This window comes from Meleagris gallopavo, chromosome 1, assembly GCF_905368555.1.
Source record: "Meleagris gallopavo chromosome 1, MGAL_WU_HG_1.1, whole genome shotgun sequence".
NCBI classification, from domain to species: Eukaryota; Metazoa; Chordata; class Aves; order Galliformes; family Phasianidae; genus Meleagris; species Meleagris gallopavo.
Window position 1 is genome coordinate 43328069 of NC_139404.1, and position 24796 is coordinate 43352864.

Genomic DNA, 24796 nt, shown 5'->3' on the forward strand with positions numbered 1-24796 from the left:
TATACTGCATACTACATGTTAGATTAAGGAAATAAATCCATTTATTTCATGGTTATTATGTTGTACATTTTGGTCCCCAACATGGTAATTATTTTCAAAGAATGATTTGTTGTAATTTTTTTTTTATTTTTTTATTTTTATTTTTTTTTTTTTTTCTGTAGTGAATCTGAAGTGAGGCTCAGATCCTGTTGGTTTGGAAAATTCAGTGGGTCTAAAAATCATACTCAGTTTTTCAGGGTCTGGGAACTTCTATAACTTAGTGTTGATGTCAGAATCCTTCCTCCACTTGGGAGAGGAGATCTTTTTTGGAGAGAAACTTCACTGTTACATAGTGTTGTATTGCCAGCATTTGGCATCTCATTGCAAGAGATTCTGTCATCTTCCTCTTTTGCTTGTTCAGCAAAACAGAAGAAAAGCTGGTTTCTCTATGTGTATTTGCTGAAAATCATTTTTAATCTACTGGCTTAGTCTATTTATTACATCCAGGAATAGTTGAAAAAGAAGCCTGAATTGATATCTGAGACTTTTTTTTTGCCTAAAATAATTTACCTAATTTATTGTCTGAATTCAGATTCAACCTCCTTTATTTTTTGTAAATGAGAAGTGCAGACTGATAGTATGGGCACAAGACTTCAAAGGTGGAACCCTTACCTTTCTTGGATTCAATAGGTATTTTGCCACTGACATTTCTACAACTGAGATTTTATCCTCAGTGTCTAATGCTGAGATTTCCAAGACATTTATTTGTACTGTTTTTATTAATGCTTTGCTTAAATCAGTAAGATTTATGCACATTGACTTTGTGAAAAACAGTGTGAATATAACTTGAGTAGAAAATTTTTGAAGAATTTTCTCTTACAAAAGTCAATGGAAAATGAAAGCTATACTACAACTCATGGCTTTGATCATATTCTCTCAGAGTCTTCACAGTCACCAGAGAAAAATAAGCCAGTACAAATAGAGTTTAGTTTCTGCATCTCCCAGCACAGCCTTTTTAATAATGTGGATACAAAGCATTACATTTCTGACCAAAGGAAATATTGTAGTTTTGTCTGCTACTCTTTTGATGCAATTTTTACTACAACTTCTTTTGGTGAAAATTCACATTAACTGTTTGCCTCACAACCACAGATGTCAGAACATTTCCCTCATGCACATGCTTGGCATGTATTTGAATGGAGAAGCTGAAAGATTGTTTGAAAGAGAAGCACAGGCTTAGACTTTAGGTCTGGCAGAATACCGAACTTCAGAGAAAGAGAAGTTAAGGATCAGGCAGAGAAAATTATCATAGTGCACTGTACATGCTGAGTACCTCCTCAGTCCTCTGAAGAATGTAATTTGGTAGCGGGCTTCAGACAGTCTGTTCATATGAAGTGAGTCTCATCCTGAGCATCATAGTTGAGCTGCATGTGACTCAGCCTTATTTGTAAAGTGGAACAAAGACTGAAATTCAGAGAAACCATGTACACAAAAAAAACAAAAACAAAAACAAAATATAGATTAGAAAATAGAGAATATCAGAAACGATGAACTCCCAGGCTAGATTTGTGCAACTGTATAAGTTTTGCATTTCATTAGGATAGCTGACCACTGTATGAGAGATGGAGTTCTGCTCTGTGGTTTTGGAAGTCTTTTCCAAACCAGAGCTTAGAAAGATTGTGTTCTACGTAGTATTTATTGACTTCTGGAGCACAGTAGTTGATTTTTGTCTACCACAGCAACTTCTGCTTTTTTTTTCCCAGCATACCCTTTCCTCGCTTTTCTTTATCTGACAGGAGTGTGCAAAACCATGGTCACACTGTAGAATATGTTTGGAGGAAGGTATCTGAACAGTCGCAACGTTTTATATAATTGCCATGATTAGCATGATTGGTTCTCTGCAATCACTACGTATCTTCCCCAAGAATGACTTGCTGTGATAACTTGCTGTGGGCAGCAAAGCAGCCTCTAGGATGTGGTGATTGACCTCTGCACTAGAATTCAGAGGCAGATTCAACTTATCACAGCAACTGTAAAGAGTTTTTAGTACCTTATGCTCAGCCTTTGAATTTTCATCTTTTCCACAGAATGTGCTCCACTGTGAAAATGAAGAGATGCAGTAGCAAGAGAAGTGAGGCATTAACAAAATGAAAGGATAGAATCTCTAGCATGAAAATAGATGGAATAGAGTCTGAGTCTTCTGGGAGTTAGCTGTTTAGCCTCTGCCTTTCAGCAAGACAAGAGAGAACCAGAGTAATCTTTCTCTGCTCTCAACTCTTCTTTATCCCTCTCTTGATTCATCATGTCACTCTATATTCTGTCCTTACTTTACCTCTCCTTCTTCCCAGCTTTATTCCCTACTCAGTTCACAGAAGTTCTTTGGCAGCACAGTCTCTCTACTGCACTACATTCCGTGACTCTCTGAAAGCTGTTTTTCTGATAAGCCTCAACCTTCTTTGTCCATTTTCTCTTCCTTGGTAGGCAAGTCACTAGTTCAAAGCTAGAAACACTTTTGCTTACATCTTCATTTGCTGGAGGGGAAAAAGCTTTGTAGTCAATGTGAAATAACCACTGGACATTGATGCACATTACATAGGTAATAAAATACATCTATGTATGACTATGAAAATGTGACTGTTTTATAGAAATCTAATATTCATTTTAATTAGATCCCTATCCAATACAGCAACAGAGTGGAATTTTTTCTTTTCATTTTTTTTCAAGATCTTGGAATCAATTCTTTTCTAACTCCTTCCTTAATTTTTATGTTACTGTTGAGCTAAGTTCATGTTTACAGCCAGTTGTGAGAATGTCTGCTTATCTGTCAGACACTGGTAATAAGAAGATAGTGACTGCAGCAATGTTGACCACACAAACTTATAGTGATCCTTTTTGAAGATAATCATCACTTGATTTTGATGTGTCAGTAGAGAAAGGTAGCACCAAGCATACTTTTATTTAGAATTGGTTTTGCTGTTGGATTCATTCTTCTCAGAAGAGGTTTCAGTTTCACATCAGAAAGAACAATTAAATGGACCATCAGGCTTGACCTTCCACATAGGAAAATTCAACTTATTATTTTTTTTCAAATAATTCTGGAGCAAAATAAATATAGTTGGTTAGCAGAATCTCTGTGAAAGTATGTTTGAACTCTTATGTTAAAAAATAAAATAATACTACCACGATCGACATTTACTTAGCTGATTTCTGACTAAATCATCTCACTTGATGCAAACTTTTTATTCATAATTAAAAAAAAAAACCAACAAAAAACACAAGATATGATGGTGTGTATTAAAAAAAAAAAAAAAAAAAAAATGACAAAGTCTCATGTTCCCAGGACCTGTTCTATGTACTATGATCTCATGTTCTGTTATTCAAAACTTTTGCTTTATCCCATTCTTCCAATGCTTTGCAGGACTCATTCTGCTTTTAGTGCAGCAAAACACGGGTTTCTTTCAGAACTACAGTTAGCAAGAATGATGACATTATGCTAACAAGCTTTTAAACAAGAGTGTTACAAAACCTGTAAAACCATTCCAGGGTAACTTTAACATTAGAGTATCACTCTTTGTAGTCACTTCCCAGTAGAGCAAATAATGTTTTTCCTCCTTGATATTAGCTTTCATTTGATTGACCAAAAACTCTAAAACCAGTCATTATTTACATACAGATTGAAAGACAAGGAAGCTAAGTCTCAAAGACAGGAAAAAACAGCTAAACATACCACTTTAGATTCTGAATATTGAAGCTTATATTGTGCATTGTCCCTTTGACCACTAGACATAGTCCCATATGTTCAGATTTTTTGACGTTTTAAAGAAGAGGTCTGGGGGATAAGAGAAGAAAAAATGTCTCAGCTTCAAAAGGATTTATCAGAGAACAACATGCCTTTTGGAAGGAAACATTAAAATGAAAAGAGTTGTTCTACAGTTTGTTTTGTGTGTGAGAAAATGAAGAAAAATTATTTTAAATGGCAGAGAAGCGCCCTGCTCTTTCCTTGTTCTGTTGTTATTGTTTGTTGGTTAGTTGTTTAGTTTTCCTTTCCAGATTTCAGGCAGATAAGGCAGCCAAATTTCCAGATAAGGCAGCCAAATTAACAGAACTGCAGTCATAAAGTCGAGACATTGTGGTTTGCTGTATTCCTTTAAATCTGATTTTAGCCTGCTTGAATTTTTTGTGTACAAACATGCTGCCCGTGTTCCCAAAGGTGAAGAATCTGCACACAGATTTTCCATTGCATGGCCAGATCTAACTCTAACATGTCAGCTGCACTTGCATTTTAAATGACTGCATGTATTCAGTTATATGAAAGGGAAGTTTGATATTAAACAAATGTCAGCCTCTGTAAGTGGAAGGATTTGTTGTTTTATGAAGATCGTTTTGGCTGAAGTCTTTTGTCAAAGCTTTACCATCACAGATGTGCAGGTGTTATTTGCTGGCTTTCACTGTGGAATGGAATAAGCAAGCACCCAAATTAACTTGTTAAACATTTTGGAGGGCCTTTCCATAGAAAAATATATTAGAGCACTTGATTCCCTTCTCTCTAAAAGGAAAAGTTATTCAAACTATCCAAAGGAAAAGGATTTCCTAATCTTTAACTGGTAATGCTCTCAAATAGCGAAGGAGAAAAGCTCAGTGTTAAACACAACAACACAACTGTAAATTAAGCCATGTCTCTTCAAAGACATTCGTTTCTATTATGTCTTGTGACTCAAATTCTGGTCCAGAACACAATGAACCACAACTTTTTTTTCTTTTTTTTTTTTTCTTTTTTTTGGTGACTGTAGAAATACAGTGAGTTTACCTACTTCCCATGCAGAATAAAGCTCACTATTTCTCAAACAATTCATTTTACATGAGATTTTTATTAGCCAGATAAACTGTTAGGTCAGTTTATCCAAGATACATAAAAAAGCTTTGGGCTTTATCAGCATTATAAAGACTAATTCTGAAGACATTAATAAATATTTTACCTTTAATTTATGTTTTATTATTCACTGAAAGATTCTGTTTTCCAAAGAAAACATACCTTTTGGAATACTGTTTGTACTCTTCTAAAGTGAAGGGATGTTTCAGAAAAATAGCTGAGAAATGTGAGTGTCTCTGAGAAGGAAAATATTCAATCAAATGAAAAGGGATAAATATTCAATTTTGTACATATATTTTCTTTTTAATACTTTTCCACCTATGTTACAATTTCAACATATAAAATTTTTTAAATTTAGAAATCATACATTGATTCAGGATAAAATTTTGCATTTACATTGCCTTCAGTACTATTTTTGTAAGTAAAACATTTTTCTCAGTATTGCTTCAAACTTACAGCTGTTTAGATAATAACTTGTCTTATAGCATTCCATATCATTATCTGTACCTCATTATCGGTTTCATTGTTAATGGAAATATTTCCCAAACTAACAACATTTGAAAAACGTGTATCATGTGTACTGTAGTAAGGAGTTAATAATCTTTCTTAAAAATTCTCAAAATATGTGACAGTACTGGCTTCTGTCATAGCTTAGATGAGGTTACCTACTGGCAAACGGGGTAGACACATATATGCATAAGGGGTTTTGCTCAAGTTGATTGGATTACCATCCAGTCTGATGTCCTCAAGAGCCCTGCGTACATAAGTGAAATCTCTCATTTTGCAGAAAGTATCTTCATGCATCTCTTGAATGTTGTTGTTCTAAAAACAAAAAAGCCCAAAATGTCTGTTAGTAGCTTGAAAATAAATTTTTAATCTTTAAAGAAAAAGCTATTGATATATTTGCTGTGTCTAGGGAGATAATAGAATTTAAGATTGTGGCTACAAGTCCAAGCTGAGAAATCTCCTAAGCAGAGGGAAAAACTTTTGTCTGGTGCAGCATTTCAGAACTAAATAACTCAAACAATATAACCAAGGCAGGTTTTGCAGCAGGGGCTTGGTAGAAAAATAGAGCATTATCATTTTGAGAATGATAATGAACAGCCTTATTAATGCAACTTGGAACCAGCATAGGACCGTCCAAAAGTCACAGAACATAAATTACTATCTTAACAGATTGATGTGCCTCAACCTGTAAAGGCACAAATCTGGAATTTGATCTGTGATAAATTACTTTCCTCCCAGGCCCTCTCATGTTAGCTTAATCCACATCTGTATACATACAGTGAAAATTATATGTTTTAGAGTTTATTCCTTTGATGTAAATTCCTCTTATATACCTTTTCTTTACTAAGCTTTCATTCTTTAAATGAACCGTTATGAACAGTGAATTGCTTGAATCCAAGATTGTCTGGAAATTAGAACTAAAAAAGTCACCTCTTAAAGTGAGGATTGGCTGAAAATTATTCCTTATTACTTTATTGGTCAGAAACTGGTGTGGAAAGAATGCGGCTCACAGGTTTTGGTCTGTAACATATAGCACTGAATTCATTCTAGTATTTTATGTTTGAAAAATATTGCATTACAAAACCTTTAACTGAGCTAAATTTTACTTATTTCAAAAATTTTTAACTGACCTAAAGTTTACTTACTTCAAATACTGCAATAATTAGTTAATTTATGTCTCCAATAGTTTATTTGGGTCAAGCGCGTAGACTTTTGGATAAACAGAAGAAAGAAAACAAGATAATATTCACACTTCCCAGTTTTACTTGCTATAATTAACATGATACATAGTACCACTACTTTGTAGCCTACCTGAAGATGAAGAGCTTGGAGGCTTTCAGGGAGTGGCAATGGAACGTGATCCAAGTTATTGTCAGTGATGTAAAGATGCTGTAATTCATGCAGATCCTAGAAGATGAAGAATGAAAGCAGGTGAGGATGTTAAAATATTTTTGAAAATCTTTAGCAAGTAAATTTGAAATCTATCACTATGATTATCTCTATTGAAAAGTAACTACTTTTGCTTCAGCATTATATGGATGAAAAGGCAGAAACTCAAAGACAGTTAAGAACTTTCATTTGCACAAGTAGAAAGCTATTTCTGTTAAAGATTAACTGTTTGGATAAAAATAAAGGAAAAAGGTCTTTGAAATGTCTGTAATTAGAAACTTCATTTCAATGATGTTGAAAACTGAAAATACTGCCTCTACCAGTTATGCAGAAAGTCTTCCCTATTTTGTCTGTTTTCTTGTTCTTGTGATAAACTTACTCGATTTTGCAGAAGCTTACTTATGTTTAAAAAATTTTAACAACATAAGAAATGCTTAATCTAAGAATAAAATTCTCATTCGATTTGAAAAGCTAAATAATTTTCTCCACAGTTTAGTGGAAGAAGCAGCTTCATCTGATGATTATAACAATATCATGATATAAACTTGGCTTGGTCAATAAAGTTCAGTAGAATTCTGTCATTCGTCTTCTTCTGTTACACACCAGAGTTGTACCTAACTACTTGTTTGAGTACAGTGTTTTTGTTTAATTCTTTTCGGCAGGGATTTTTGAGACATCAGAGTGAATGTGCTTTTAAATATGGAAGAGAAGGGCTGAGAGCTCCTCATGCAGAATGCAGAAAAAATAGGTGCTAGGCCAGAGTCTCAACTTCCAGGCTGATTTTTGTTCATCATTCCTTCTCCCAGTACCTTCCTTATATTGGGCTAGGTAAAAACATCTGGTTCAATAACTGGTTGCTATTGGTTGTTTCCCTTATAAGCTACCTTCCAAAAGATGAGTTCAGACACAGTTGGTTACAACTAGCTTCTAAGAGGCAATTGGATGGTCCACATGAGCCAAGTCTAATGTGTGAAGCTAGTTATATTCTCTTTGATGTTTACAATACAGCCTAATGACTTCAGAATTTACATGCAAGTAGAGATATTACATGGCTGATTCTCTTCACCAAAATTTCTCAGGGTGATCACTCAGAGGTTCCAATTTCAAGATGGGAAGAAAGTATATTCATTTGATGATCTACTCTAGCACGTTTCCCATGTAGAAAGCAGAGTAATTTTGAAGCAGTAGCATCCATAGCTTTTCTGTGCCCTCTTGTCTGCTTGTAAGAGGAGATAAAGGAGCTTTCTGGAGCCTGTTCTCCCTGTGTTTTGTTAGCAGTGTGGATGATTGGCTTGTACATACAGTATGCCATTGTATGTCTTGTCTGGATCTTCATTAAAAAAAAAAGAAATAGGGCTTTAATGTTCAGCTGGTAGTGTTCATTCATCTTGTTCCATTTTTATTGCTTGCCTGGCAATCAGCACAGTAGCGATGACTATAATCTCAATAGCTTTACTACTGCAGGAGAGATATTAAGGCTGTTTTTCAGACCACATTCTACTTCAGTTTGGAGAGAGGAAGAAAGGATTTTCCTGTGAAACCTGGACTTACTTTAAATGCCTCGTTACGGATTCCCTTGCGACCAAGCCGGTTTTTACTAACATCAATGAAAGTCAAGGTAGATGGCAGCTTGGGAAGTTGCCTTATCCTGTTGTCACGGAGCACAAGTTCCTGAAGTTGGGGCAGTCTCCGGAAGGCATCTTCATGGATCTCTGATATTAGATTTGCAGTCAAATCAATCCTTTTTAAGTTATCTGGCAGAGAACAAGATGCAGTGAGCATTTCAGAATGTATTTCTTGAAACTTAAAAAAAAAAAAAGAAAAAAGCAAACAGCCTATTTAAATTACAGGTGAAGAGTTTTGAATCGGGTACATTTATAACTCTGAAGGTAATTCTCTCCATTTATTTCCATGGTAATGCCAACAGATACTTCAGAACAGATAATTCACATCTAATGTTTCTAGCAGAAGGGATCAACATCTCCCTTTCAACCTGTTTAAAAATTTTTGTGCCATTCATCATACATCTTTCAGTAAAAGAAGTCAGTAATTGTTAAATTTACATTTGTTCTGGAAATATTTTAAATTATTAACTTTTGAAGAAAAAAAGTTTAAAGGGAAATAAAAATAATCTCTTCCATCTGGTTCCACATTGTTGTCACCATTTTCCTTCTGGAATGTAATGTAAGAAATTGTATATGTTGACTTTTTTTTCTAAAATACATTCAAACATTTTTTCCAGTGAAAAACATATTAGAAAATGAAACTTACTTTACACAGAACATATAAATATCAATGTATTGATATACATTGACTTGAACTTTAAGTCAGTTAATCTGTGGCTTCCTTATAATTTTTATCCAGAATGTTTTTCATCATTAATCATTATTTTATTCTATTTAACATTTATTTAACTTTTTTTTTCATTGTGCTATCTTTCACTTTTTTAATAGCAGTGTATTTAGGCTTAAATAACTTTTAGCTTTTCTAAGTGTTTCTTGCCTTTATTTTATTTATAAATGGAAAATGTGTCACTTCTCAGCTTTCATTTTACTATGCTGGCCAATCCAAGACTTACAGTTTGCTTTTATAGAGAATCTTTTATTCCCTTTAATTATTGCAGTAGCCTTTTTTTTTTTGACAGTGATTCAACACTTTTCAGCATTAAATCTATAAGCATTTGTTACATAAAGATAGTCTAAAACACAAAACAGAGAAAGTGGCTTGATCATCAGACTGGTAAGTGTAAAAATCATGTATCTTCAAGATGGCTCAAGTAAGAAACTGGAAAATCAAAGCTTCCTAGATTACTAATTTTTGGCCAGTTCAGGCCACACAAGATTTTGAATTAGAATTTTTCATTTAGTGAAGAATTTCCTAGATAGTTCTGGAGTAAATCTACCTAAATCTACCTTGGAAAATCGTACGTTCTGATATGCTGCAAATATTCCATTATTGTTTTTGTTGTTGTTGTTGTTTTTGTTTTTGTTTTTAATTATTATTATTTTTATCTTTCTAAAGTTTATTGCAGGTAAGAGCAAAAACACAGATGAACTTTATTATTTCAGTAATTCAAGATTTTGACAATATTTGAAATACTGATCTCTAAGCAAAGCAAACCATTTTTCTATGTGTGTTTATAAGTATAATCTTACTAGCATCAAACATAATGTATAATGAATCACAGTGCCAGGAAGAACAGAAAATAAAGATATTTGGAAAAATAGTATTTTCCATACTTAAGTTAGCAAAGTCGTTTTTGTTTATCTTCCTGATTCGGTTGTAGCGTGAGTAGAAATACATGGTTTTCTTAGGCAGTGGTGGAACAGCATCTAGCTCGTGGTCATCACAGTAGACTGTTGTTCCTAGGCATGTACACAAAAGGCATGTAGGAAGGCCTGTGAAAGAATTTAGAAGAAAACTGTTATAAAAAATGTCCAAAAGGATATGTAAAATAATACAATGAAATACTCACCTAAGCATATAAAGGATTTTAGTGATGCTAAAGGTAAGTCCTATTCCATCTTGATCCACAACATATAATTACAACAAAGTGATTAAGTTCTGCCTTAAAAATAATTACTTTTTTTTTCCTAACTATGCCTTTTGGAAGGGCTTTTAACATATTTCTTAGGATACTGTGTGTCCCAGGCTACAGCAGTGGAATATTATGTGGCAGCAGCAGCCAAAATTCAATTTAACCCTAATCTAGGAAGAGTTCACTTCCATCTAGAAGGGAAAATTAACAGCCAATGACTGAAACTTAAATTGATTTCCTTAATCTGCTTCTGTAAATAGTATTTCTAAGTAATGTGTAGGGAAGTTAATATTTTCAGAGCTATAGAGAACTTTAATTTTTTATTTAGGAACTTTTTATTTAGATTTCATGATTCAGAAATTTAATGTCAGGAATAAAAGTGTCTTTATATCAGTCTGAGTTAAGGTAGTTTGAAGACTGTGTTAACAAAATGGTTATCACCAGAATGAAATTGAAAAAGCAAGACATTTCTTCCTAATCATATAACTGTATGAAGACAGTGAAATCAGGTGTTTCTCATACTATTCAAATGTTGTGATAATTCTGACATCAACTGGATGTTCTGAGTGCTATTTTGTGCAGAAAAAGTTGCTAGTTGCTATGAGTGTTCCATTTTTGATACATTTTCTGAGTACTAGTATAAATCATAAAATCATAGAATAATGGAATGGCCTGGGTTGAAAAGGACCACAATGATCATCTAGTTTCAACCCCCCCAGCTACGTGCAGGGTTGCCAACCACCAGACCAGGCTGCCCAGAGCCACATCCAGCCTGGCCTTGAATGCCTCCAGGGATGGAGCATCCACAACCTCCTTGGGCAACCTGTTCCAGTGTGTCACCACTCTCTGTGTGAAAAACTTCCTTCTAATATCTAACCTAAATCTCCCCTGCTTCAATTTAAAACCATTCCCCCTTGTCCTATGACTATCAATCTATGTAAACAGTTGTTCCCCCTCCTGCATATAAATGCTCCCTTCAAGTACTGGAAGGACACAATTAGGTCTCCCCTGTTTGTCATCTTTTAGTGCTATAGAAATATTCCTCTGTTTCATGTTTCTTCCTTTTTTGTAGCAGATAGCTGGTTGTTCTAGTTAGTTATAAACTAGTAGCATAATTAATGAGTATGGAAGTATTATTTTTGCAAATGAGATTTTCTCCCAGACTACCTGTAGAAGATTTGCCTTCTTAATCAGTGCCAGTTATCAACAATAAACAGTTACTAGCTGAAGGACAAGCTATACATGTGCTGTCTTTTCAAGCAAGATTAAAAATTACAGATGACCAGAATACTCTTTTATTTGTTAATATCCACTTGGGTAACTAAGAATAACATTTCTATAAAGATTAAACTTTTATTTCTAATTTCCCTAACTTCTTTCAAAGGGTGGTTTAAACTAGCTACAGGGAGAAAACAAATTGTCATAGCTTGAATCATTCCAATAATTTTAGACCTAAATGAATGCAGAGTTGAGAATGGCTGATTTTATTCTTTGAAATATTGCAACATAGTACAGGAAGAGCATTTCTTCTTATGTCCTATTTGAAGGACTTGTACTTATCACTTTGTCTAGAGTAGGCTAAAAAAGGATAAGCGTAGGGTAAGGATTCAAAAATATGTCAAAAAGATAAATGAACTTGGCTTGATGTTTCTGGGCTTTGTAATCTTCTGTCCAGTGTGAAGCCAAGAACAGCAGCAAAATCTGAGAGGAAAATATGTTGCTGAAAAAAATAAAGGCATCAAATAATCTTATTTGATATGTTACTGCCCCTGGCCTCCCCCATGCATCTTTTCATTTGATGCACTAGTTGTTTTACATTCAATGCTCAAAAAGTCTGATAGATGAAGTATTCATCATATGTAATATGTATGTGAAATGTAATTCTAACTTCCTAAAGTTTTAAAAATTGAAGGAAGTTGTAAGGGGTTTTCAGGATTCTCCTGGGAAATTGTCATTTCCACTTCTGTTTGTTTTGGCATATGTATAATGTTTTCGTCTGGTCAATGTTCACTATTAATAGAAGAAAAAACAGACTAAGACATTATTCATTTCTCCTCATCAGACACACACAGTTTTGGAAGCTCGAGCTTTTCTTTTCATTTATCTTCCATGGCAGTCAGGTATGTTTTTAAACATGGTAAAAAATATTTAGGCTTTTTCTGTTGTGTGTTGGTCACTATACAACACAGACTTATCACAGACATGAATAACTACAATAGTCTTCAACTATGGGTTTAGAGGAACTACTAGCAAATCCTAATTATTAACAGCACAATCTTGTTGTGCTTTCATACTAACCGTCTTGAGTTTGGGGCACAAGAACCCCGGACCCTTGTGCAGAAGATCCATCAATTAATTTTGGCGTTGATGCTTCTTCCTCAGGTTCTTCTGTCAGTGGTGCAGAAGAATAACTCTCTTGAATTATCGAAGGTATTGCAGTCCCAATCTCTGTCTGGGAAAAAGTTAAGAGAGAAATGTTACTGTTTACTTCCACTGGCAGCTGTTTGTCTTCCAGTTACTTATAGTCTGCCAGTAGAGGTCACATAAGTTCTGAAGTTTAGTGCTCAAGCTGCATTTTATCAGGCAGATAGAGTGAATTCTGGTGGTGTGTAAACAAATCATAAAACTTCAGCATGCTTATTATCTTTTTATCTTAATTTTTAAATGTGCTGTTTGCACACATGAATGCAAGCTGCATATATTTCATCAATAACAACATGTACTAACAAAATACTTTTATCTGCTTTATTTAAACACACCATTTTTCTGATAAAGCTGGACATTGCTCTGTGTGACAATGAATTAAAATTTGCTGTGAAGCATCAAAAATATGCCTGCTATTTATCTATGATAATGGTAACTTGATCATCATAACTTCAAATTCAGTGTGGCTGTGAAGCCACTATTACTGTTTTAAAAACAGTAACATACTTTTAAAAAGTTATTATTCAAGAATTCTGCAGTTCAAGTGAATGCAATACTAACATGTCATGAGTATTTTTGTCAAAATTTGTTCTTAGTGTGAATAACTGAACACCCTGATTAGCTTCATTTGTTTGTGGATATGTTATGTAAGAGGAAGAATTAAAAATAAAAGTTATTAGATAAAATACTAATTTAGAAAAATTCTATAAAATTTGTCAGATCTCTTCACAGAACAAGAAATAATTTTTTCTTCTTTAAATCCTCTATTGAATATAATTAAGATATTTAGTCAATTTTAATGTGATCATTCTAAAAATGACATGATTTTTCTATAGGATAACTTCAAAATAAAAAAATAAAATGTGGGAATTTTCTCATGTCATATCATCTCTCATAAAACAGTGTTGTAGACTCACCAAGCTTGTTGCTCTAGGGGCCCACATTTGCAAAGAGGCAGTGCATTTTCCTGTAATCACCCAGACACTAAGAATGCACTGTAGTTATCTAACCTTTGCATTTTGCTTTACTGCTGTATCTTGATTTCCCCATGTTTGAGCCCCTCAGGCTCTCCTTTGAAAATGCACTTATTTTTTAAATCCAGAACAGTGAATTAGGGTTCTTACGGTGCTTTGCACATTGAGGTGCTGTTTAAATGTTAGTTAATGTATACTACTCTTTGGTTGCTGCACCCTAGTGCTGCAGTTAACACTCCTTACAGTCTATCTAAAATAGAGTATCAAAAGTAGGATTTTTGTCTCACTACTTTCATCTTGCACAAAGGCACTCAAACGTAAAGTTAAACTTTATGTTTCCCTTCACTGCAGCTTTCTAGCACAAATAAAGCTGTTGAATCCTGAGTTTCTCACCTGACAACTTCTCATACTTCTAGATCATTACCCCTTTACTGCTGGCTTTGCTATCCCACTGGAGAACTGGTTGTTCAAGTTGCTCATACTCACATCCATAAATCGTAGTAGTAAAGGCCAATAAAAGATGTAGATTGCATCCATACGGGACAGGTCTTTAAGAATTTTTAAAATTAGGTTTTCTATTTAGACTACACAAGTTAGAAGAAATAGCACACATGAAATGCTAGGTCTCAGATTCAAGCATGAATAATGTCTTTGCTACAATCTAATATCTATATGAATTAGATTTGGACTGAATGGGCTTTAGGGTCTCTGTATATTCCCTAGTTACATCACTATAGGCCATATTTACAGATAAATATGTGCTGATTTAGTTATTAGGATCATAACTTTGTAGAATGCGTGGTCATCAAGTGAGCAAAATGAACTTGAGATGAACTATGACTGAGTAACCTGTTGGTGTAAATAGGAGTGAGGCTGTACCTTGCTCCTTTGTGTAGACAAATACAAAATGTTCCCATCTGTAGCACTAACAGTAAGAAGCTTAAGCAGGAATAGACTTGTGGACAAATCTAAAGAAGACTTTGGGAACAAAGGAAATGGGACAGATGTTCTCTGAATGGAGAAAGCCTAGAGGGAGAGATACATTCCAGACTTTTATTGACCCAGGCTTGCACTGCACTAAAGTACTTGCACATGCTGTCTACTTCTTCACCAGAGGACATCAGTTAAGAGTCCCTGACCTGAATAAAATCCATAGATTTTGAGACTTATTAACAGCTTTATATACATATTTTGTGGCAATTCTACAGAAAACAACATTCTGGATAGAAGCATTTTCAAGAGAGGGTTTGTAAATAGACCTAGGAAAACATTCCTTTCAGTTGTCACAGGATTTGAATCATCTACACTATCTTTCTCTGAACATTTGAGGGTTTACTTTATGATATTTGAGATCCGCAGTTTTCTTTCTCTGCCTTTTGCCGTTCAGCTGTTCTTAGCTCTTTAGTCACTGTTGTTGGGTAGCAAGGCAGAGATGCTAACTTCTAGTAATTCTGTTTCTGGATTGTTTTTTCTCACTCTTTTGTTACAGGATATGATCTCATTTTGGGGATGCATAGATAAACTTCTGCCCACATTTCTTCTAGAGAAATTATTCCAAGCAGCCCACATTAATATCTGTTCGATCTCTTGCATCTGTTGTCACCATCATAAAAAAAACACCAACTATTGCAAGGAATGTTATGACATTGCCATTTTTGCACTAGTAATAGGAGTTTAAATGTATTACATACCAGTCCCAGAACATGAGCAGCATTTGCTTGCTGTACATAGACTGGACTTGAACCAGTAACCTAGAGATAACAGTCTGTTTCCCATTACTGGTCATCTGATCCATATAGTTTTCTATTTTCTACATATTTGATAAATCATGCAAGACTGTAACAAGACAAAGATGTTTCTTTGACTGTGTATTGTACAGAATGATCTTTTGTCTTCCAGATGTTTGTTGCTTTTTTTGGCAACACACACTTTATAAAAAAAAAAGAAATATTTTTAGATCACTTTATGAGATCTCTCTTCTTCAATTTTTTTTTGTTTGTTTCCTTTTGTATTTCCTTTGCTATTCTAAATAATATATTAAAAAAAAAATGCAAAGCAAGATTAATATTATAAAGATAGAGGATATATCTCTTTGCCAATATATACAGGTCTTCAAATCATAATTAGCCTTTAAAGACGGACATAATACATGTCATAAGAGAACAGTGAAAAACAATCACATCACATCAAACGACATGATATGAAGCTATTCTACTCTGCCTTTGGAATCAATTGAGAGATTTAGTGAATACCAATACCAGTATTAGCTACAAAGCATGCTGTAAGCAGAGTAATATGTTTATTAAGATGTCATGAAATATTCATGAAATATATATTTTTCTCCTATATTTTCTGAGTGTCACTATAACTGAAAATGAAACTGTTCAATGTGGCTGACCAATTCAGAGGCACTTTCAGATCAGAAAGTTAAAAAAATTAAGAGTAAAGAAATCTGAACATACTGAATGAGTGATAAAACACAACTGGTGAAAGCCTAGTCATGTAACCAGTCATCCACGGGCTAGACAACTAGTATAAGCTGGCCTCCTACCACAATCAGCAAAGAAAAGAACATCTGAAGAGCTCCTGCCATCAACTCAAAACAGATTTTGTAGGTATTTATCTCTCATCATTACCTGAAAAAGAGGTAGGAAAAAAGTGTAAAGGTTTAAAGATTAGAAAAGGCTCAGGAAGCTGAAATGTGAAAAGAAAAAAAAAAAAAAAAGATGAAAGAATGTTTGTGGGGTAATAGTCAGCAGTAGTGGAACAGACTGGAAATGTAGATGAGTAACGTACATTAGGACCATGGATCCGCATAAGCTGTACAATGAACAGAAATACAGAATGCAAAGGAATTCAGTGAGGGAAATGGCAAGGCTTGAAGCCATCACTCGCCCCATTTTCTTCTGAGGTTTTGCATATTGTTTAATGTCTACAAAAGACTTCAATAGCTTCTAGGATCAAGATTGATATATTTTATGTAATAAGTTTAAATCTACAGGAGAATCTCATGTGTGCCTTGTCTCAGATCTCTTTTACTGCAGAAAATATGCTTAAAAACACAAGCTGAAGTTCATAACTTAAAAAGAAACATTATAAACTTGAAGGGGCAGTTCTTCCAACACACTGGCCCACCAGAACAAACTAGCTCCCCTACTGCTGTCCTGAAACTGTCAAACGCTTACAAGAAAATACTTAAATTGTGGAAGAAGTTATTGGTTTGTTTTTCTTTCCAAAAGTGGCACCTACTAATTTCTTCTTGAATTTTGCATTTAAGATCTTCTTTTCTCTTATTGACTTTTTGTAGCTGTGTCATGTCTGATTATAGCTGAGTAAAAATACTCATGTTGCACAGCACTGGAATAGGGATTTTACTTACAAATTCTGTTGTCTGAGAATGCAGAAATTCCATATAAATGGAGCTAAATCAGGATTTCCATCAATTAATTAATTAACATTAATTAAGTTAAAGTCTCATAGCAACACTGTTTGAAATTACAGATTTCTAACATTCTCGTTTGAAAGCTATGTAATCCTTAAGCAAGCCTAGAGCAGACATTATTCTTTGGAATAGTGATGAAATTGTGGAAAACAAATTGCAGAGAAATACCACGCCAGTTTTAGAAATCAGAAAAGGGCTCTTTGAATCATGAAAAGTTTTCATCAGAGCTGAAAACTAATCTCAGCTACTTAATGAGGACTACCACAGCAGTTCTTGCTGATCCAAGCCACAAAGTGAACATACACAGTCAGTTAAACAAACTTGGAGACCACTCAGCCTGCTGGAGTTTCTACCAGGAATGTTGTCAACCCACAGAAGCAACTTCAGTTTGACTTTCAGAGCTACCTGTAGAGGAGGTTCAGCATCTCAAGCATATTTTCTCATGCATTGCAGTCAGATCAGGCATTGCTGGAGCTGAACATGCTTTTGTTCAATTCATCAACCTAGCTTTTCCTAAACGCACTGTGATTTCTTTGAGTACACTCCAACAAAACACTGTTAGAAACATGAACAGAAAAGGACTGTAGTCGCTCCACTTAACTTCAGTATTGAATTAAAATATCCTGTTTAGCAACTTAAACTACTTTTATGTGGACAGGCAAAAAAGAGTCACCTCCTGAGAGTGGTTCAGTTCAACTTCCTGAGGTGCCTGTCCATCTTCCTTTGGCTGTGCAGGAAACAATATGGAAGCAATAATATTTTTCACTAGACATCAAAGTCTGGTGTCGTGTCTATTCTTCATCTCATTTCTATAGCTTACAGTGCTAAGATATTTCATCTGATTTGATCCAAACTGGTATATGCATGTAGCCCAGCCACCGTGATACAGATATAATCCTCACAAGCTGTTGCATCTTCAGAATTAGAAAAATTTCTAACAGTTTAGGTATGTCTTCACAGAGTGGACTGTTAGTGTAAAATCAGCTGACAACTATTTTGTAACAGGTCTAGAACAAGAATACAAGACAAAGGAGAAAGTGATGAGGACATTCAACCAAGAGAGAATATACTTGTTAGCCTGCCAAGGTAGGCATCACAAAAATTTCTGTTCCAGAAGACTTCCTAACTATCAAATGAAGGAGAGAGGAGAGCATGGATGAGATGCTGAAGCAAAGCCAGAGGCTATCCAAACAGGGAAAATTCAGGACAGAATGGGAGCAAACCAAAGCAAATGTGATTATGTAGCCTAATTAGTGATGAACTGAGAATTTTTCAAAGGATTATTCGTGTACCGTGCATTAGAAAATCACTGTACATGAGCAAAGATAGAGACAACAGAGGAGACTCAGAGCAGAACCACAGCCCTCTCTGCTTTGAACTGTATACCAGACCATGTTCTGGACTCTAAACACCAGAAATTTTTCTTTAAAATCTGTATCTTGTTTTGACTCACTCTAAAATGTTTCTTATCTTAAATGTTTTTTAAATGGGATAGAGGTGCACATTAAAAGCTTACTTGTATTCAGAAAAAAAGACATACAGCCATGCATACAAATTTAGAAATCTGGGTTAATTTTATCGAATATCTGTATCCTTACGTCACAATCCGTATTAGTAGGAAGGATACACATCTGTTCTTTCTGGAAGAGGTCGTAAGGCTGGATGTCTGGCAAAAAATGCTTAAGTGCTCGAGGATATCAAGGTAGCAAGCATCTATTGTAAAAGGTGTAATCTCACTGTCAAGTTTCGGCTCTCATCTCTCGCACAGGAATTTCAAGGCTGGTGATAGTTATACTTAAGTAATGAGCTTAAGCTGGACCAATTTCGTGCCTTCAGACTAGGACAACAACTGCCGATTATTTCACTGTTTGAGGCAGGAGGAGGATTGCAGTTTATTCTCTTAGAGTAGTGGTAACTGATGTTATGACTATTTTCAGTGTTTTAGGTATTTAAGATTATTTTAGCCAGTATACTTAATCTTTATAACTTTTTGTGTAGATATGTAGGAGAGACTAGCTTTTCTTGGACTATTTTACTAGAACTTCCTTCCAGTACCTGAAGAGAGCTTATGAGCCGAAGAATTTTTACATGATCTGATAGTGACAGGACAAGGGGGGGTGGGTGGCTGGAAATGTCTGGTCTTTGTGGAGATATCCACACAGAAGCATACAGAATCAGAGTGAAAGTAAGAGCTGTATTCAAAGCTCAAATAGAACATTGCCTAAATAAAGCTCCAAATGGTAAACTTAATTCCCTTATTAACTATATAGTTATTTTACTTCTACTTTAGTTGTGCCAATTCATAAGCTTTTTTAAAGTCTGTATGATGTATACCCACTTTTAAGTCTCTAGCTTAATCAGAAACCTACTACAAAGTCAGAAAAGCAGTTAAGCTTCTTTCAACACTGAATATGGGCAAGTTGGAATTCTTGCACAAGTAACAGCCATCTTCATTTCTGTTACAGTAACAGCAGCAATCCTTTGTGTGCATATGCAGATACATTTATGTGAATGTGTATTTATGACTCATGTTCTTTTCTTTGAGCAGTATTGAGAACATTCTATTAGCAGTTTGATTCAAATTCAATACACAAATGCAATTTTAGATATTAGGTTTTTTTACAGTGCTAATTTTCTCCTGGATCCATACTACCCAGCTCATGTATTCTGTGTACACAGACATGGACCTTCTTTTTTTTTGCTGCTTATTTAGTGCTAGGTTAGCTTTCTCCCTTCTCAGCCTCACTGGTACCAATGAATTAGGCAGCATTATTTTTCTGCTGTCCATGTCTTTTCAGTTCCTATTTTCTGTCATAATTTTTCCTAACTGAGGGAAAATGGACTAGTTAAATTTAATAGGCAGTGTAATCAAAAGTGTGTAATATGATTTCATTAAACCTTATTAGCTGATGCACATAGGAATATCTACGCACAATTTATTTGTCTCATATCCAAACAGAGTTTTAGTTTCAAAGAGGGAAGAACTTCTGTTAGCATAAACAAGAAGTTACACAACAGTCTCTTTGACAGACTGACTTCATCATATCCATTTTAAGGAATGAAATCAGTACACATTTGCAGAGCAGTTGGGACAATGAAGACATAGTCTTGACTGGGGCCTTTGGACCCCACTGTGACATAAATATTCATTGAAAATAATAAACAAAAAATTGCTATGAAGGAAAGGGATGGTACAATGCATGTTTATGCAAGTTGTAACTGTCAGCTAAAACCAATACAAAGTTTGTAGATAACTTTACAGTGACATATCTTTGCAGTCTTTCTCCTCCAGGACCTTGAAATTTCAATCTTGGTAAAAGGTTTGTATTCTTATTTTCCTTTTTGTTGTTGTTCTTTTTTCATTGCTGTTGCTCTTTTGTGATTGTGTGTGTGTGTATGCATTGCCTTTTTGCCTTTATCTGCAATTTTTACTGTTCTCCTTAAAGTCTTTATAAAGTTTTCTTTCTGATTGATGTGTTAGTAAGGTTTTCTTGGCAACAAATGTCCTTTGGCAGCAGTCTTGGCTTGGACTTTCATGTTTCAGAACTTAGACACTTAGAAACCACAGGTTTTGTAGCCCAATTTTGATCTAATACATGCCAATGCACAACTTTGATTCAGGATTCTGTACAATCCTCCAATTCCCAGCTGTAAGCAAAATCTTTGTACTAAAAATGTGTTCCATGTACATTTATTGTATACAATGAAAAGAATGCAAGAAATTACAAGCTTATTTTAGCAGGCGTTGCTAGAGAACATCTGATTTCCATTGTTAACTTTTCAAAACTCAGTATTGAAATTATAGAAGTCATGCCTCTTTTGTCACTGTTAGCTTTGTTAAATTAAAATTTCAGAACTCAGCCAGACATAGGTATCTTTGAGTAAAATGGGTGTCCCAAAAGAGAGGATGAGTTTGAGATGCAACACCTAATTTTAACCAGATAGAATGAGAGATAGGATTCCCCTCCTAATTACTTGTAGGTCTTTCAGTTTGGTGATTGCACACTCAGCAACTGATTACAGGACACATTGGGTAGCATTCTGGAAAGGATATAACTGACACAGGTACTTTAGTTCAATTCTTTGACATTCACAAGGACCTAATGCCCCTTGAAATAAGCAGAAGCATCTCATCTGAAGTCCTAGTGCAAGTTTGACTCATAGACCATCTCAAAATCAGTTGGAAGTATGAGCCTGGAAAAGCTTTAAATTTTCCAATTAGTCTAAAAATGTGTCAGGAAAAGTTTGAACTGTGAATCTAAAAATCTGTTATGTAGAATGATTTATCTTTGCAAAGAACTGAAGAGAGCAACAACAGATAACATTTCTTCAGTTTTTCAGACTACCAGAAAGCTAAAGCATTATTTGGAGGTCTCTAAAGCAAAATGCAAATCAGGTCCTAAAGAGTTACTGCACTCCATTTGGATCGAATGAAGGCCTGCTATTTGTATGTGCCTCTGTGGTACTGCTCATCATTTAAGCTATGCATAATAAAATCTAACCCATGACCTTCAGTAAATACTTCAGTTCTATACACAGGGCTGCACACAGAGATGTGTAGTTTGCATCTTCATGGTAAGTTGTAACAGTGATTGAGAAGTCATAAATTCATAAAATGGCTTGGGTTGGAACAGAGCTCAAGGATCACCAAGTTCCAACCCACTGCTGCAGGCAGGGTTGCCAGCTGCAACATCAAGTACTAGATCAGGCTGCCAAGGGCCCCATCCAACCTGGCCTTGAACACCTCCAGGGACAAGGCATCCACAACCTCTCTGGGAAGTCTGTGCTAGCAGTTCACCACCCTCTCAGTGAAAATCATATGTGTTGTTTATAAAACATGAGTGATGACAATAATGTTTAGAGTATCTGAATGATAACTGACTTAAAAGTCTATAAAAGCTTTCTGATTTCTGTAACACTGACCACCCTGAGCTCTCCTTTGGGCTTTGGGAACTATGAATGCTTAGGCTTCTTTGGGGTGGTACATGGGAAAATGAATGTAAGCAAAGGATTTTGGCAAAAGATCTGGGAAAAAACAGCTCTCACAGGGAGGTCCATCCATTCATCCTTAAAGTAACATTCTGTCCAGCTGCTATGATTGATGACCTTCACTTGGAGAATTTTAAGAAGACTGGATAAAGAGCTCAGCAATGGGAGAAAATCCTACTTTGGAGAAGTTTACGAGACAAAATAAATATTTTTGATGTCTTGTTTCTATTCCATGTTTCCCTAAATATAGCAAACTGAGATAGGATCTGCTTTATCTTGTTTGATATAAAATTGATTATTCTGAATTTCCTTTCAGCTGGAAGAGAGCCACAGGAGACTTGCCTTATTTGCCTAATGTCCCTCAGAAACTTGAAGAGGGGTCATACAGACAATAGTATCATAGCATGTCATAGGGAGACCAGAAGACAGCTGCACTTAGCATTCAGGACATTACTGAGAAATCTATAGGACTGGTACATTCTCAGGAATAAAAGGCATAGAAACTCAGAGTTATCGCTCCCTAAAATGAAGCACAAGCATCCAGTGATTTAAAGTTGAAGATGAATTTTTCAAGGAAGAAAGCACAGATGAATGAGTATTTAAAGAGCTTTGAATCTGCATGGCACAGGGAAGTGGATCAATGACAAAATCATTCCTCTAGGCCGAAGTTCTTCACAGTCCTTCTTAGATTAGAAAATGTATTTCCTCTAAACTGTGAGGTTCTGATCCTAATGCAGACGTTGAGATGATATTTATCATTCCAATTTGCTAGTTTTGAAATATACTTATCTGTAAATTTTGTCTCTTTTTCCTTTGATTTTCATGCTGCTACCTTGATTTCACCTTGATGAAACACTAGCTACTGTCTTTCTCAGTGCAATCATGAATCACTAAGAGGAGCACATTTTCATGAATTATGTACTGTTATGTAAGAAACTATTAAAATACTATATGTAATTAAAAAAAAAAAAGTCAAAAGCAGAAACAAAAACAAAGCAACCACACAAAATTACCTATATTACCTAACTAGTTTTTTTTACTTATCTTCTATTATGAACATCCCCTAGTATCCAGATATCCACTCAGTGCTGTATCACACAGTGCTTATATCACCTTCATGGAACTTTTGCCCATGGCTACGAAGCAGAGTGAGATTAGCACTAATGTAGCTTTTTAGTAACATAGAGAAATACAAGAACCGAGAAGAGAGCATTAAGCTCAACAAATTGAGTCATGTCTTCTACAGGCCACACTGTCTCAGAATATGACAGAATTTTTCTTCAGTAATATTCCTTCCATTCTTGTTTTTCAATTCAAGCTCTTTCTCTTTTCCTTTCTCACTTCCTTTTGTTCACTTTTCTAACAGAAATAGTAATCACTACTTTTTATAGCCTAAAATACTTGTGTTTAACATATTCGTTATTATGAGAAATAACCTCAGGTAACAGCGTTTCACAACCTCATGTCATGGGGAATCCTGCATGCCCTGTATCAGCTGCTTCAGTCTCTCATATGGACAAATCACTGGGACAATCTCTGTCACAACTTGCAACAAAGTGAGGAATCTCCTGCCTGATCACACATACACAAATGAATAGGGAAAAAATTTGGCCACATTTTTAGACTGGAGAAAATGTGAACTGACAACAGTGTGTTATTAGCACAGAGCATTGATTGTTGATCAACAAAAGGCAATAAAATGAGCAGATTTGTCTGCTATATGTTTTCATGGCCAACAAAAGCCATCTGTAGCTGTCGCAGTTATGTACTTTAAAAGAACAGAAAAATTAAAAGTTCTCATTACCTCTAATTGGTCAGATTGCTCATTTTCAGCATAGACAAATGGGTGAGGCAGTTCTCCAAGTGAAACATCATAGAACTCAGAATCATAAGTTACAGGGTCAGTGATAGGTACAGCTCCAACATACTCAAAGATAAAAAATCCCAGAAAAATATTTACAAACGTCTTCATTCTGCTTTTTTTTTTTTTCCCTGAAAGAGAAGAAAATGAACAAAATGTGACCAATATGATAATTGCAAGTAATCCATGAAAATTTAATCTCAGAAATACAGTGGTTCTTTTCATGCAGCAATGATTTTGATGCTCATATTTATTCACAATGTCTCAAAGGTTTATTTTGGATCAGAGAATTTCTGCAGATAGCTTTGGTCATACTAACATTTAGCTAATAAAGGAAGGACCTACTGATTTTTGTTGTATCAGAATGGTATAAAAATAAACTGACCTCAGTGAGAAGAAATCTAAAGGGTAAAAAAAGTTTGTATAATGATCTTTATTCCTTTCATCTATAATTTACTATTTCAAATGTATCACTAGAAAGAGCTTTTGAGAAATTAGCCAAGGGTAAGTTATTATTTTTTAATCTATCACAATAAATCATACTTTGAAATGTCCAGTGTAATTTTGTCTTTCTTCCCTACCAAAATGTATTCAAAAACATTAGGACCTCTTTCCTTGCTCTCTTCGGATGAGCATAATCAAGGCACTTTTTCATCCAATAGCTGTTCTGACATAGTGTCGTTTTAAGTTCAAAGGATGTGGCATATTTTGAATGTCTCTTCTGCAAAGGTTTGGGGAGCAAAATCAGAAATAGTCTATGTTCTTCCCATCCCTATTATTGACAGTAGCCTTAATTCTTTCATTATCCAATCAACATAATTTT

At 34.9% G+C, this 24796-nt stretch overlaps 1 protein-coding gene across 1 annotated transcript; it reads right to left on the reverse strand.

Moving 5' to 3' along the window:
* Window positions 1–4883: 4883 nt before the first annotated feature.
* EPYC (epiphycan) lies at window positions 4884–24096 on the reverse strand. Its single transcript, XM_010708998.3, has 6 exons — window positions 23917–24096; window positions 12582–12735; window positions 9985–10143; window positions 8297–8499; window positions 6668–6763; window positions 4884–5671 (listed from the first exon to the last, which is right to left on the reverse strand). The coding sequence occupies exons 1-6, from the start codon at window positions 24082–24084 to the stop codon at window positions 5501–5503; spliced, it is 951 nt and encodes a 316-aa protein (XP_010707300.3). The 5' UTR covers window positions 24085–24096; the 3' UTR covers window positions 4884–5500.
* Window positions 24097–24796: the final 700 nt, after the last annotated feature.

Excerpts from the sequence above, each read along its gene's own strand:
- EPYC (XM_010708998.3), bottom strand. The coding sequence starts at position 24,084 with ATGAAGACGTTTGTAAATATTTTTCTGGGATTTTTTATCTTTGAGTAT. Across the intron at positions 10,144-12,581 it reads TGTGCCCCAAACTCAAGACG|GCCTTCCTACATGCCTTTTG; the intron begins GTTAGTATGAAA and ends ATTCTTTCACAG. Across the intron at positions 5,672-6,667 it reads TCCAAGCTCTTCATCTTCAG|AACAACAACATTCAAGAGAT; the intron begins GTAGGCTACAAA and ends TTTTGTTTTTAG.